The 16,722-nt window shown below is 34.4% G+C and overlaps 1 protein-coding gene across 1 annotated transcript in view; it reads right to left on the bottom strand.

Annotated features, from left to right (window-relative positions):
- Positions 1–16,722, bottom strand: part of LOC131544792 (phosphofurin acidic cluster sorting protein 1-like) — a 59,442-nt gene that overhangs the window by 14,584 nt on the left and 28,136 nt on the right. Inside the window, 9 exon segments of the mRNA XM_058783253.1 lie at positions 573–666; positions 2,855–3,015; positions 4,267–4,326; positions 4,657–4,734; positions 5,741–5,829; positions 5,918–6,062; positions 7,311–7,436; positions 7,512–7,601; positions 8,688–8,775. Coding sequence (XP_058639236.1) covers positions 573–666; positions 2,855–3,015; positions 4,267–4,326; positions 4,657–4,734; positions 5,741–5,829; positions 5,918–6,062; positions 7,311–7,436; positions 7,512–7,601; positions 8,688–8,775 — 931 coding nt within the window.

The following is a 16,722-nucleotide window of genomic DNA, read 5'->3' on the forward strand; positions in this document are numbered from 1 at the left end:
TAAACTAATATATACATATATACACACATATATACACACACACACATACATATATACACACACACACACACACACACACACACACATATATATATATATATATATATATATATATATATATATATATATATATATATATATATATATATATACACACATATATATATATATATATATATATATATATATATATATATATATACACACATATATATATATATATATATATATATATATATATATATATATATACACACATATATATATACATATATATATATATATATATATATATATATATATATATATATTTTAGTGCCTTCAAACAATGTGGTGTTACCGAGGAAAGATAAGTTTAATAAAGACTAATTCATATTACCTTATACATTTCTAATGTTTAAATCCTTTCTTCTGAATCAGTTTTAATATACAGAGTCGTGCTTTGCACTCTTTTTCCACGCATGCATGTCGTGCTTTCTAAAAACTGCTCGGTCTGAAATGTCAGTTTCTGTTTGGGTGAGGAGTGTTGAGGAGATCTGTGTTTTGTGACTACATGCAGTATCTGAACTCACAGGACTGAAGGGGTCTCTGCTCAGACTGCCTTTACTGTTCAAGCTGCCGATCTCCGTCTGAGAGCTCGACTGGGACATTCCCTCGAAGAACGGCCTGCGAAAGACATAGAGAGAGCGATTCGTTAAAACATAAATAAAGAACAAGCACAGGCAAACTCGCTCGTCTCTCATCTCTCGGTTCATTACTTACTGCTAAACTCAAAGCATCTGTCTGTGATCTTTTCTAAATGAAGCACGAAGATTAAAGAAGCACAAGTGTCATGAATCACTGAACACTCCTTCAGTCTCAGCTACAATCCAAACGCTAAACAATCACTTCAGAAAACATGAAATACAGCGCACATCACATGCTCTCCTTTGATGCTGATTTTTGTTCATATTGAGGCCTCATATGAATGCATTCAAAATCTGCATATTTAGTTTTAGTAATTTTGTGATTTGTATTAGGTGTTTTTTTTTTCTTCAAATTTATCCATTTAGCTTTTTATTTTTTATTTCAGTTTTAATTTCATTTGAGCACTTCAGCTTAAAACAAGGCAACATTTCTGATTTTCATTCACTCATTTGAATTTTTATATTTTATTACAATCATTAACAGTTTTAGTTTTAGTTAAAATAACACTGGTCAATAACAACTAAATTCTGTTAAACATTTTCTCCGTTTCATGATAGAAAGAGTCATGTGTGACACGAGGGTCAGTAAATGATCACAACACTTACTTTTTGCCTGAACTATTCCTTTAGCATCCTGACTGTTTAAATAAAACCTTTGCAAAATAAGACATCAACAGCATGGTGAGCATCTGTGTATTGCTCAGATCAGCAGAGGATGTCAGTGGATACAAACAGAAACGCGTCCAGCTGCTTTAACACCAGATTACTGATTGTATTTCATGCGCAAGCTTCGAAAGTTTGGTGGGGATACATATATATTGGCTCTATTCTATCGTTCATCTGTGGAGAGAGGAGTTTGACTTTCTGCTTTGTTGCTTGGTATTTCTCACTGTCTGTAGTAAATAAGAACAAACTATATAAGATAGTTAATATGGCTAGTAAGATTGCAGGTAAACAACAGCTATGTGATTCTCGAGCTGTGAGGAAAAGCCATGCAATTCTTCGGGATGCATCACATCCTCTTTATGGTGAATATGAGTTATTACCATCTGGTCGAAGGCACAGGGTACCACTATTACGGACTGCCTGTGCACAAAGATCTTTTATATCCTCCAGTATTAGCTCTGTTCAATAAGTCTTCGTGATATCAGTTGTCATTTTACATCTTTGGCAGAGATTCTGTTGTTGTTTGATGCTGGTTGTATTTGTTAATTGTTGTTGATTTAATTCGTTAAATGTAAATTTTTCATGTTCAAAAATAAAATGTGTTCTCTGAATGAATGCTGTTAAACTCCTCATATGAATGTTTGCATGACATGCATAATTCAGTTTAGACGGTTTGCAATGTTTAGAGCCTGTATTATGAAAATAATCGCTGCGAGCCGCTGCCGGAGTGAACGAGTTGTGAGTGAGGGTGCGGGCTCAGCCTCCGTGTTGCCAGATCCAGCTATTTTGGACTTTTTCATTTTTGAAAGTTAATAAAGTAGGACGTTGCAGTTTAGGGTCAGCGATATCTTTATCTCATTTGCAAAAGATTTGAAATAATTTCGGTTTATTTTTTATTTATTTTTGTTTAATAGCAATATCTGGCAACACTGCATCGCCGGCACTGACAGTAATCAAAAAAGCCCAAGGATAGCACATTTGGTAAGACAGTAGCATTACAGTAGTACACAGATCTGTAGAACAAGTAGGTTACAAAATGAAATGAAATACGCAAACACTAGCCATGAGGAAGTCTATGGTATGTCATTCAGTAGTTACTTAGTTTAAATTAGTTAAATTCAGTAGTTAAATTTTCACAAGTAACGTTAAAAACATTCATTAGAGCACTAGACAAACTTATCATCTATATAGCAATGGTTGTTATTAAAAACTATAACAGTAATATGTATTGTTGCATGAATAATAAACAACTGATGAAATTATCCACCCCTAACTATAGTAAAGTTTCAACAAATTTTGAATGATTTAAAAATGATCATCCTTCCAAAACAGAGAAAACACCTTTCACGCTTCTTTTAAAGTGTTTATAGTGTATATAATGAGTTGTATTTGTAGGGGTTATTACAGCACAATTCTTTTGCACCCCTCACTAATTTCCAAAGCCTGGCTATGGGCTGACTGAGTCTGGTGAGCAGCAGAGGGCGCCGCAGACACACAGTCACCTGAGCTTGGGTTTGGGAGTGCTGAGGATGCTGTCGGTCTCCTCCATCTCCGGCCCGCTGTCGCTGGGGTTGTACATCTCCAGACTGTCATAGAGCTCGTCCAGATCCTCCTCCACCTCCTGAATCTGCTCACGGGACACGTGCTCCAGCCCGAAACCCACCTGCACCACAAACACACCCCTTCAGTCATCGGCTGCAGATCAACATACAGCCACATTCCACACACTATATGACTAAATAACAGCGCAGACACAAGAGTTCACGCCTTTCCCATCTTTTTGAGGTGAGAATAGAAAGGTGCTGGACTAAAAGACCAGGTGTGACTGACAACCAGAGTGAGAAGAGAATTAAACATTTATATCAATATTCATAAGAAATCTTATGTGAATAAATCTATATATAAAAAGGTATAAAAACATATAATTGCTAGTATTACTATTATGAACTGGATTGCATTTAGTTTCTTATTTTCAATTTTTATTTTAATTATAAATTGTATGTGTTTTTGCAATTTTTTTTAAATTTTTATTCAGCTTTATTTTTATTACAGTTTTAGTCATTTTGTACTTCAACTTATTTTCAGTTAGTTGCCAGGGCAACATCTCTAATTTTTGTTTTATTTTGTAAAATTTTAATTCTGTTATTATATACATTTCATATTTTTTCCGATCTTTTTGAGGATGATGTGAGAATGAAAAGGTGTTGGAATAAAAGATCAGGTGTGACTGACATCCAGAGCGAATATTTATTTAATTTTATATTTCCAGTTTTAATTTTAGAAATGTGTTATGTGCTTCTGCCATTTTCATGAGTTTTTTTCATATTTCTCTATAGCGTTATTATTATAATTTTTTTCATTTTTAGTAATTTCAGTCCTTGAACATATTTTATTTCACTTAGATGCCAAGGTAATATTTCTAATATACGTTTCAATTTCTCAAGTATTCCATCTAATCTTTATTTCAACTTGATTTCAATTAATGGAAACATTTTTATATAGTTTTAGTTGTAGTTTTAGTTACCAATAACAACAAAAATAAAGATCAGTAAATTATGACAATTATCAATTTTTTCTAATCATCCTGAATGTTTCAACAAATTTCTTAAAAAAAAAAAAAAAAAAGAGTTATTTGTTTTAGTAATTTTAGTACTTCGGTGTATTTCAGTTAGTTGCATTTTTTAAAGGCATAGTACAACAAAAAAAATGAAAATTCTGTCATTATTTAGATATGCGTATAACCGGTATTTTCCCTTCTTTCCAGGGTGGGAATGTAGAGGTGTTGGACTCTCAGACAGAGGTGTGACTGACAGTCAGGGGGAGAATGTCAGGAAATAATAAGGTCAGAGCGGTGCGATCACAGTCATATTTCAGCAGCTTTAATGGAGTCGTCAGGTGAGAAAGCAGACGTTACCTCATCTGACACCTTAAACCTCTTCAGCAGAGCCACAAACTTCTGCTTGATGTTCGGTTGCTAGAGAAAGAAAAGAAAAAAACAAAACAATAAAACATCTACAGCCCAATTCAGATAAAATACTGTATTAAATCTGTCAGCTTAATGTCAACATCAAATCAAAAATGTTAATATTTTCAGTCTTAAAGCACACTGAGAATGAATCGAGATGAAAAATATTCCATCAAAAGGTAGGATTTCTTTTTATTTTATTTGAAGTAAGATAAAATGCTAGAAAAGTGGCCTCTTTAATGGTAATTGTGTGTGTTAAATAGAGCTCAGTGCGGTCATTCATATTCATTAACGTGGCGATGCAGTGTGTGTGTGTGTGTGTGTGTGTGTGTCTCTTACTCTAGTAATGGAGGCGTTTGAAGTAAGTTTGCGTCTGGGTTTCTTCTTCCTCACCTCGTCCTCTTCATCATCTAGATACTGAAACACACGCATAAGCCATTAAACACTCGTCGTGTGTGTGCATTCAGCCCTAAATGCCACAAACACACACACACATACACATATACACACATACATACATACACTACAATATGGCTTCAAATGCAATAAGAACTACAGTAACAAACAGGAAGCAGAATTTTAAATCAAAATATGCATTTAAATAATAGAAATACACAATTCTAAGAAATGTATATAAACCTCTGCAAGTGTAGTTTTTAATCCTTATACATTTATATCAGTTCATTATGCAAATTTAATCATGTTGAATACATTTTCCAGAATACTCAAATTTATCCCAAATATATACAGTATATGCTATCTGAAAACAATGTGGCAGTTTTGATGACAATGAAAAAAGGAAAAAAAACTGCATTCAACAGAGAATGAAGAAGCATAATTAATAAACTAAATAAATGTAACACACACACACATGCACATAGGATTGTGGGGCAATTTTTTTTAATGAAATTCATTTATTTAATCAATTGATTAAGAAAATATATATATTTTTAAATTTAAATAAACTATTTTCAATGTACTTAAATTAATCTTTCAATATTTAAATTATTATATATATATATTAGTGCTGGGCAACGATTAATCGCATCCAAAATAAAAGTTCCCAGCACTAATATATATATATATATATATATATATATATATATATATATATATATATATATATATATATATATATATATATATATATATATATATATACATATACACATATACATACACACACACATTACATTTAATGTAATATAAATGAAATTATAAAAATATTATTTGTATTAATATTGAATTGGATTAATGTATTATAAAATGCAATGTAATTTATATATATATATTCTAAATGGAAAAATGGAAACATAAAAATGGAAAAGATCTGATAAATTCATTTTAAAATATATATTTAAAATTTATTTATTTATTAAACAATGATTAATTGATTTAACACACACACACACAGTGGACCTACATGATGAACGGGGTCGTCGCTGCCCTCCTGCTCAGACGAGTAACTCTCCTCCTCTTCCTCTGAGTAGTTATCAATGTCTGGAGAACGATCTGAGCCAAAGAAGAAAGTGAGAGTCAGTGAAAAAGAACAATACTATAAATTCACTTCGTTCACTCTGAACTGGCACTCGTCTCTCACCGTTCATCTTGGCTTTGGGTCCCTCGTGGTCGATGGGCTGACTGGACAGAGAATAAACCCGGATCTCAGCCACAGGGACGGACACCTCCTTCAGCTGACTGTGCAAACCCAGGACCTGAGCGCCTTCGGTGGGGTGCTGCATCACCTGACAACACCAGCAATCAATCATCAATTAACAAACGAAGGAACGGCTGAGCTGTGCTTCACCTCTGCTAGCGGTGGGAGAAAAAAAAAAATCAATTCTCCCATGCATCGCGATTCTCTCTTCAACGATTCTGAACATTTTAGAATCTATTCTGAGCTTGATTTTTTTGTTTTTTCACACACTTGCAAAAACGCAATGCACTTGATGTAATTTTCAATTTAATCTATGCATGCAATGCACTTGCATTTTTGAAAAGTTTTATATGAAATTGATGTAAACACAGTAAAAACAGTTTCCAGCGCAGGACAAAACATCTGATATATCGAAATAGATCTGTGCATTAGTTTGAATGTTGCCATTGTCTAAGATCTCATGAGTATTAATCAAACGGCAATAATGCTGAGGAAAAAATAAAAAAACCATAACTATTGTCTGTAAACTTTCGGATACTTAAAGAACACTTATTTTAAATAAGTAATTGTTTTAAAAAGTAGCCTGCTTATATAATTAAAAAAAAGTTAATTTTGCACAAAATAAATTTGATAGAAATTTATATGAAAATGTAGCCATGTGCAGTAATATTGAAAATTGAGAATTGATGCATCGGGATATTGAGTTGATAAATGATCATCGTAATTTATTGAATCGTGAAACCAGTGATGATTCACAACCCTATTTTTAAGATGGCAGTACTGACAGGAATTCCAACTATAAACAAAAAGCAAAGAAACTAGAAAGTTGTGAAGATGTATTCGCACAGCACAAAGCTCAAGAATTGTTTTGGAATTGGATCATGACTCCCAGAATCGGATCGGATCGTGACTCCTAGAATCAGATCGGATCGGATCGGATCGTGACTCCTAGAATCAGATCGGATCGGATCGAAACGGATCGTGACTCCTAGAATCAGATCGGATCGGATCGTAACTCCCAGAATCGGATCGGATCATGACTCCCAGAATCGGATCGGATCGGATCGTAACTCCCAGAATCGGATCGGATCGTGACTCCCAGAATCGGATCGGATCGTGACTCCCAGAATCGGATCGGATCGTGACTCCCAGAATCAGATCAGATCGTAACTCCCAGAATCGGATCGGATCATGACTCCCAGAATCGGATCAGATCGGATCATGACTCCCAGAATCGGATCAGATCGGATCATGACTCCCAGAATCGGATCGGATCGTGACTTACAGAATCGGATCGGATCGGATCGTGAAGTGCCTGAAGATTCCCAGCCCTCACCTCTGCCATGTTGATGAGGCCGAGCGCCAGCGTCTTGTAGCCCAGGATGGTCCTGTTCTTGTACCTCTTCCTCCTCTGCAGCATGATCTGCAGCTTGTTGGCGTCTCGTTTCAGGAAATGTGGATACTGCGAGGACACAGAGAGGTTTCTGAGCGTTGGTTTGAGGTGATACGGACATGATGAGACTGTGCTGACACTCACCTGTAAGGAAAACGTGAGCTGCAGGTCTGTTTCTGTTTGGCCGCTCGATGGCAACAGGATCTCATTGGATCGGAGGATTCGCTTTGAGCCCTGAGAGAGAAACAGAGAGTCAACAAACATCATTAGATGCTTTGTCTTTAAGATCCGCAGAAGAGAGCAGAAAACACAGAAAGAGGACAGTGAGATTTTATTAATGTTTTCGAAAGAAGTCTCTCATGCTCATCAAGGCTGCATTTATTTGATCAAAAATACAGTAACATTTTTAAAATATTATTACAGCTTAAAATAGCTAACGTGTGTGTGAGTATCTTTTAAAATGTAATTTATTTCTGTGATGAAATTTCAGCATCATTACTCCAGTCTTCAGTGTCATATGATCCTTCAGAAATCACTCTGATATGCTGATTTGATGCTCGAGAAACATTTCTGATTATTATTATTATTATTATTTAAAAATAAATAAAAAAATTACAAAACAAAAAATCTATTTAAAACAGAAATCTTGTGTAACACCACAAATGTCTCTGTCACTTTTGATTAGTTTAATGCATATTTGCCGAGTAAGAGTACTGATTTCTTTCCAAATAGCTAAATAAATTACAAATAAAAAAGAAAAATTGAATAAACTAAATATTTTTGAAACAGAATAACATTATATATGTAACATTATAAACGTCTTTACTGTCAGGAAGAAATATGTAAAATAAAAATAATAATATTTTAAAAAATAAACAGAAATAAATACTCAACTAAATAAAAACTAAATAAAAATAGTATTTTTTTAGTATTTTTGTAAATAAATAAATAAAATTACAAATAAAAAAACTAAATCAATGTAATTAATTTAAAGAAATTATTTGAAACCAAAACCTTTTGTAACATTATAAATGAACAAATAAATACATAAATTACAAATAAAAAATTAGCAACATAGTACACAATAAATACAAATATTTTGAAATAGAAATCTTCTGTAACATTACAAATGTTTAACCATCAGGATTTGATTGGATCATAAAAAGTGTGCTGTGATATTATTGGCCGATATTATTTTGCTGTCTTTTAAGATGACATGCACTGATGAATGGTTCACAATAAGGCCAGAATGTGCATTTAAGTGAACAGAGCTGATTTATATTTCGTTAAACAAGAAGAACGAGAATGAGAATCAATCACCTGCAATTTGACAGCGATCACCACAGACGTCAGATCTTTATCCAGCTCCTTCAGCATGACCAGCTTCTTCAGAGTCAGATTGAAGAGCCTGCCAACACAATTCAATCCACAATTCAATACATCATAACTCAATATCATAACTGGAAACAGCTTTAAATCAATCCATTCTAATGGGACTGATGTAATTTTGCGGTGTGTGACAGAATAACAGCACATGAATGAACACACACACACACACACACACACACACACACACAGGTGTCAGTTTGGTCTGGTTCCTGAGGGTCAGGGAAGGTTAGCTCCTGAATTATTTACAGTCGCTCTCGCTGCTGCTCCTGAAATAGAGGCTCTTCCGACAAGAGCTTCTGCCATACAGATCAATGACAATCTGAAACCGCTATTGACCAGACCCCACACACACACCTCAGCCGGGTGACGTGCAGTTTTACACGTCAGCATTCAGTGCATTCAACTTATTTGAATATCAGTCGTGGGATTGTGTAAATTATACAAGTGTTTAAACACTAAATATTCAAATTTTTTATCCCTGTGTTCACCAAACCCATCTTGAGTGTCTGCTGCTAAAAAGCTAATTTTTTAGTTTCATCTGACCATAGAAGCCAGTCCCATTTGAAGTTCCAGTCGTGTCAGATAACTGAATATGCTGGAGATTGTTTTTGGATGAGCGAGGAGAATTTTTCTTGAAACCCTCCCAAACAACATGTGCTGATGTAGGTGCTGTTTGACAAATTATTTTAAGGTTTTCTGACCCTGAGACTCAACTATTTTCTGCAATTCTCCAGCTGTGGTCCTCGGAGAGTCTTTAGCCACTCAAACTCTCCTTCTCACCGTGCATTAGGACGATATAGACACATGTCCTCTTCCAGGCAGTTTCTAACATTTTATGTTGATTGGAAATTCTTAATTATTGCCCTGATGGTGGAAATGGGAATTTTCACTGCTCCAGCTCTTTTCTTAAAGCCACTTCACTAATTTGTGAAGCTCAATTATCTTTTGCTGCACATCAGAAATATATTCTTTGGTTTTTCTCATTGTGATGGATGATTAAGGGAATTTGGGCTTTGTTTTTCCTCCTATTTATATTTCTGTGAAACAGGAAGCCATGGCTGGATAATTTCATGTTCATAATCACCCTGGAGTGCTCAAAATTGTGAATATGAATGGGAATATACTTCAGAGATATTTTACTCATAAGAATTTCTAGGGGTGCCAATAACTGTGTCCAATGTGTATTTGAGAAAAACATTTATTTCATAATGATTTTTTCCCCCCATTTTCAATTCTTATTATCCAATGAAAGGTTAGATTTTTGTGAATTTTTTAAATAAAATATCAAAAGAATTAACAACGCAGATTAATTTTCACAGCCTTCTTTGATCATATTTACAAAGGGTGCCGATATTTTTGGCAATGACTGTGTATACACAGTCATTGCCAAAAATATCGGCACCCTTCGTAAATATGATCATATCTATATATATAAATAAACACATTCCCTGTAAAAGTGACAGTTCACCCAAAAATTGTTATTCTTGTCTTTAGGACATTATGATAAAAACAAGCACGTTTCAGCTGCCTCCCATTCAAACACACACAGCAGGATGAGAGGACTAATGACCATCATAAAAGAAACCCTAAAAGCCACACAGTAAACTCCAGCCACTAACCCACGTCAAACACTCACTACACACAACTCTAGTACACTACACCATCATCACTGGATCTCAAACCACTGCATGTGAACATCAGAGAGCCGGCATTTGGCATTTTAAATACAATTTTGTGGAAGATTTGTAGAAATAAAAGGTATAAATACATTATTTAATAAATTACTGTATGTACACTGCATGTATGTACAGTATATATATAATATATTATTATGAAAATCTGGCCAATTATTACACTTCTTTTTTCAAAATGCGAATAAACAGCATATTGATATGCAAATTAGATACAGTGCATAGATACATTGTGTTTAATGGGAAAACCAGTTAATGGAAATTTTACACACACATTGCATAAAGCAAAATGGTATATCAAATCATAGTTAAGAATCATTCTTATACAAAGTTTGGTTTAAAAAAATCCTGAAACCTAAAAATGAATCTAATTGTTTTTGCCTTTTCATGTCTATTCATTTCATTTTATTTTTTGAGTCCTGGTGTCCTCTACAGAGAACATAGCATAGCATAACATATTAATAAAATATCATTTTCAAAAATGTTATTTTTCCTGTTTTTCTTATGCTCTAAACAATGTAATGACATAAAAAATACTAAATTCACAAAGCTTTTCCTCTCAGGAGGATATTCATCCGCAAGCTCTACATTAAACATGCGAACTGTTAAATAAAGACTCTCAGACGGACGTGTGTTTCTGCACAACATGCACAAACTCTCAGGAGCGCAGACCGCACCAGACTGAACACTCGAGCTGCTTTCTTTGATTAATAATGCATGATCCTGACCGCTCCAGTGTGTGTGTGTGTGTGTGTGTGTGTGTGTGTGTGTCTTTGCATTTACAGGACGTCACACCTTCAGCACGAGTTTATCTCCCATAAGTCATGTTATTACAGTCATAAAGCTGGAGATAAAAGCTGCTTGGGTTCATAAAGTCTCAATGGACGGCTACTGCAAGCAGAGCTGATGTTCATAAAGATCAGATGATCCACAAGCACAGCTGACCTTCTGAGGATCGGCTGCTCTGGTGTGCAGCGTCTGGTTGAGAATGCATTTCTATTGTTAAATGAAGATAAACTCCATCTATCTATCTATCTATCTATCTATCTATCTATCTATCCATCATTTACATAAATCAATACACTTGATTTCTGCAACCATTCAAAGTTTGGGCTCTGTAAAAATTATTATTATTTTTTTTTAAGATCTTTCTTTTTTCTTTTACAGTCGCTAAGGCTGCATTTAATTAATCAAAAATATAGTAAAAACAGTAACAATGTGAAATATTATTACAATTTTAAATAGCTGTTTTCTATTGTAATATATTTTAAAATGTAATTTATTTCTGTGACGCAAAGCTGAATTTTCAGCTTCATTACTCCAGTCTTCAGTGTCACATGATTCTTCAGAAATCACTCTAATATTCTGATTTGCTGTTCAAGAAACATGTCTGATTATTATCAATGTTGAAAACAGTTGTGCTGCTTAATATTTTTGGGGAAACTGTGATACATTTTATTTATTACTAACATTATAAATGTCCTTACGGTCGCTTTTGATCACTTTAATACATCCTTGCTAAATAAAAGTATGAATTTCTTCTTACTGTCCCCAAACTTTTAAACAGAATTGAATAAATGTTGATTTTTCTGACTCTGGACTCGTGTCCAGTGGTCGGTCATTAAAGCTCCTGAAGGCTGAGCGTCTGCTGTCACACACACAGAGGTCAGAGTCCAGCGCCGTGATTTACAGCTGTTTGTCAAACTCCCTTCAGCTATAGACAACACATGTCATCCATCATCGCAGCCTCTTCTCTGATCACTCGGAGACTCTTCAGAGCGCTGGATGAAGCTCTGCACAGGTCTGCGAGACGCTCTCGCTCGCTGTCAGAAGACATCAGAGGAACAGCAGAGCAGACGACAGCACAAACTCACCGCAGGCTTCGGAGAAAGAAATGCCAAGCTTGTATTTTTGTTTACGCACTCACAAGAAATCTTCAAAAATAACACTAAAAAGAGCTGTACAGCTGTCAAAATGGCCTGTACGAGGACATCGTGTTTTCTAGTGGAGAACATTCAGGTTACGCATTACTGATGAGATTTAAAAACAAAAACACAAAACAAATAAGTCAATTAAATAAATGAGTCAATAAAAAAAATTCAAGTAAATAAATTAGTCAATAAGTAAATAAGTAAAAATAAAAGTAAATAAATTAGTCAATAAGTAAATAAATAAGTCAAATAAATATATTCGGCAGTAAGTAAATAAATACATTAAAACAAACAAGTCAAAAAATAAGTCAAAAAGTCAATAAGTCAAAAAAACTAAACAAATGTATGTCAAAATAAATAAGTAAAAATAATAAATAAATAGAGCATGCATTACTGATGTGATTTAAAAATAAAAATGGAATAATAAAGTAAGAAAACAAAATAGTAAGTAAATAAGTATTTATGAAAAAAAATTAAAGTCAATAAATAAAGTAGAAATAAGTCAAAAAGTCAATAAGTAAATAAATAATAAAAAATTAAATAAATAAATAGTCAAATAAACAATATAATAAATGTATCTATCTATCTATCTATCTATCATCCACCCTTCTCTATATATCTGGAAACAGCATTGCTGATTCTTATTAACCTGTATAAATGTTATCATTCAATGATTATATACTTTTTAAACAGTGTGAAATTTGTGAGAATGAAAATAACCCAGTATAATTCTTTAAGGTATCTGCCAAAATCATATTCCTGTAGAAATATCACAGATCACATGCTAACAGTCAGCAAATGAGGCCAAATGAAGCTTCTTGATGTATTCTGCTCACACACTCCTGTACACACATCTGACCTTGACAAGGAGGACACGTATATAAGTGTACACACACACACACACACACACACACACTCCCCAGCGCCTCTCATTACACGACCGGTTTTCCATGACCTTCAGCACAAACACTGCTGCTGGAAGGTGATTGGTTCTTTGTTGTCACACATCTGTCTGTGTTTTCATTGCCAGCGTCTCTGGAGGACGCGTCTTCCCCTCAACACACCCCGTCATACTCCCTGTTCCTTCACTGACCTCTTCCCATCAAAACTCAAGCCTTTGTTTTGTTCCATTGCTCGTGTATGTGGTCAAAATAACTGTCCTAATGAATAAATAAATCGTTAGATAAACAAATAAATATATTATAAAACAAAATAAATAAATTACAATATAAAGCATTTAAAAAACAAATCGGATATATTATGATTTAAATAAGTGTAAGGGAAAAAATAGAAATGTAAATAATCTGATAAAAATGTGTGGGCATGTGTAAAAAATATAAAAATATATAATACATAAATACACTCACACCTCGTAAATAAACAATGTATTGATTTTATATTTGATATTTAATATACATAATTTTTAGCAAAAATTAAAATATTTTAAAACGGATATATTTTTAATGTGTTACATACACACGCGTGTACAAATAAAAGAAAATGTAAACATTTTAATTTTATATATTAATACATGTCTGACACAAATGAATAATTAATGTATAAATTTTATGCCTGTGTGTATTGTATCAATTTTACATCTCATATACTCATATTTTAAGAATCTGATATATTTTTTAAATGTTACACATATAGACGTGTATAAATATTAAATGTAACCATTTAATTTTTATACATTTTATCCATAAAATATTTTAAAATTTGGAAATATTTTGAAAATATTGGACTAAACTTTTAAAATATTTTTGCATGTATTTTTATTTTAATGTGTGTGCTTTAAAAGGTAAACATTTCCAGACTGTTTCCTTCCAGGGTTTTCTCCCGCTGTGCTTTAGTGTTTGCTAACAGTAATCTAACAGTAATAATGAAGGGTTTGTGTAAAGGACATGACCTGAAATCAGCCTAATTACACGGGCTTCCTTACCACCGACTGATCAACTCGACATTCACACAACCTCCTGACTGCTTCATCCAGCAAACACACAGAGAGCCGATTAATCGCCACTAGGGTGTGATTTCCTACTAAAGTCACATTAAAGCGCATCTCAGTAACAGACGCCCGTGTTTCTCTGCTCCGATCCAGACACAATTAAACGCTCAAAGCAAACAAACTGGATAAAGCCCAATCCATTAATCAGCCTCCAAACAGCCCCGCGCTTTGACAGCCGTCCAGAATCACAGTGCGTTTCCACTGACACAGAGCGAGCGTTTTCAATTCATTCCTATGGAAGCTGAGCTTAAACGCTCGCGCGGTGCATTACAGGATTGAAAGCCGTGCGGAGAAAGTGTTGAGAGCATCAAAAAGGTTGAGCATTCCTCAACTTCATGCAAATATTGCGCAAAAAACGCCAGGCGACAACCAATCTCTGTGAAACGTAGGTAAGATTTAGCTGTCTGTTTCCGAGTGTTGGCTGAACTGGTGGATTACGGAGCGGAGATCACTTGTCGTTGCAAAAGTAAATGCACTTTGCATGCTTTCATTATATGTGACCCTGGACCACAAAACCAGTCATAAGGGTCAATTTTTGAATCATGAAAGCTGAATAAATAAGCTTTCCACTGATGTATAGTTTGTTAGGATCGGACAATATTTGGCTGAGATACAACTATTTGAAAATCTGGAATCTGAGGCTGCAGGAAAATCAAAATATTGAGAAAATCGCCTTTAAAGTTGTCCAAATGAAGTTCTTAGCAATGCATATTACTAATCAGAAATAAAGTTTTGATGTATTTACGGTAGAAAATTTACAAAATATCTGCATGGAACATGATCTTTACTTAATATCCTAATGATTTTTTGGAATAAAAGATAAATTGATAATTTTGACCCATACAATGTATTGTTGGCTATTGCTACAAATATACCCGTGCAACTTATGACTGGTTTTGTGCTCCAGGGTCACATATGCTATGGATGGGTGAGCAAAACTGCATTAAACTGTCTATATTACATGAATTATGAAAATGTATTCCTTCACACATTAAGTTTACACCAACATATCGTAATAAACTTCAGACTGAAAACAGACAAAAAACAGACTGCAGGCAGCCAATCGCATGGCTTCCCTGAGATCTCAGATGACTATTCAGTTGGAGTTGGAAACAAATCATCTTCTGTTGTCTTCTAAACGAGAAGAGCTCGTTAAAGATGAACAGGTGAAGCCTCATAAATCAAGCGTGAGCTGCATTTTCAGCATTGTTGTGTGTGTGTGTGCAGATATAATATAAACACACAAGTGACTGAGCAGAGAGAAGCTTTATCCTCATCAGCCTCACAGATGAGAAAGTGTGTGCGCTTTTATCCAAAGCGACTTACAAATGAGGACAATGGAAGCAATCAAAATCAACAAAAGAGCAATGATACACAAGTGTTATAACAAGTCTCAGTTAGCTTAACGCAGCAAGGTTTTTTTTATTTTAAATGATATAATAAATAAAAAGCAAACAGTCTGAATAGAAAAAGAATAGCGCAAGCTAGTGTTAGAGGCCTTTTTTGCTTTTTGTTAACTGTGTAATAATAAAAAGAAAACAAATAGATAGATTACAAAAAGAATAAAGAAGCTAGTGTTAGTTTTTTTTTAAGAAAACAAGCAGTTAGTAAATGAATAGAGTGCAAGTCTTTTTGTTTTTAAAGAACAGAATTAGAATAGAGAGAGTTAGAGGGACAAATAAAGATGGAAGAGATGTGTTTTTAGCCGATTCTTGAAGATTGCTAAGGCCTGTTCATCAACAGCTCTCTGAGTGCTCGCCCACGGCGCGCTGTTTAACCCCGACCCACTCACATCCTGAACCCGTGCAAATATCTGCGTTTCCACAAGCCATTTGGTGTTTACACAAACACTTCCTGCTGAAATCGCTGCGGATGTTCCCCGCTGAACCGGAGCAGCGCCCTGGGAGATTCACGCCAAACACCCGATCCCCGTGAGGTCCCGGGGAGCCTCTCGCGAGTACAAGCTACTGACAAATAACGTGGCACAGCGTCATAGTCTCTGAGTGTGTGCTAACGGCAGGGTTTGGGAGTAACTAACCAGAATTAGCAACTCTAGTAGCGTTTCCCAGCAGCGTCACAGACGCTTTTACTGCCACAAAACACGTCACTGCCTTACTGCTCTTACAACTGTACCACAAACTGATTCAATATTAAATAATAATTCAATATTTATTAAAAGAATTGTTTACAACATGAAATGCTTTTGAGCATCAATTTTAACTTTATAAATGCTGGTGTTTTATTGTGATTGTACCAGACAAATAATAACAAACAACAACAACATTATTATTATTATTTCATTAGTTATATTAAATAAGTCACATTAAATAATATTA

This window comes from Onychostoma macrolepis, chromosome 07, assembly GCF_012432095.1.
Source record: "Onychostoma macrolepis isolate SWU-2019 chromosome 07, ASM1243209v1, whole genome shotgun sequence".
In the NCBI taxonomy this organism is placed as follows: Eukaryota; Metazoa; Chordata; class Actinopteri; order Cypriniformes; family Cyprinidae; genus Onychostoma; species Onychostoma macrolepis.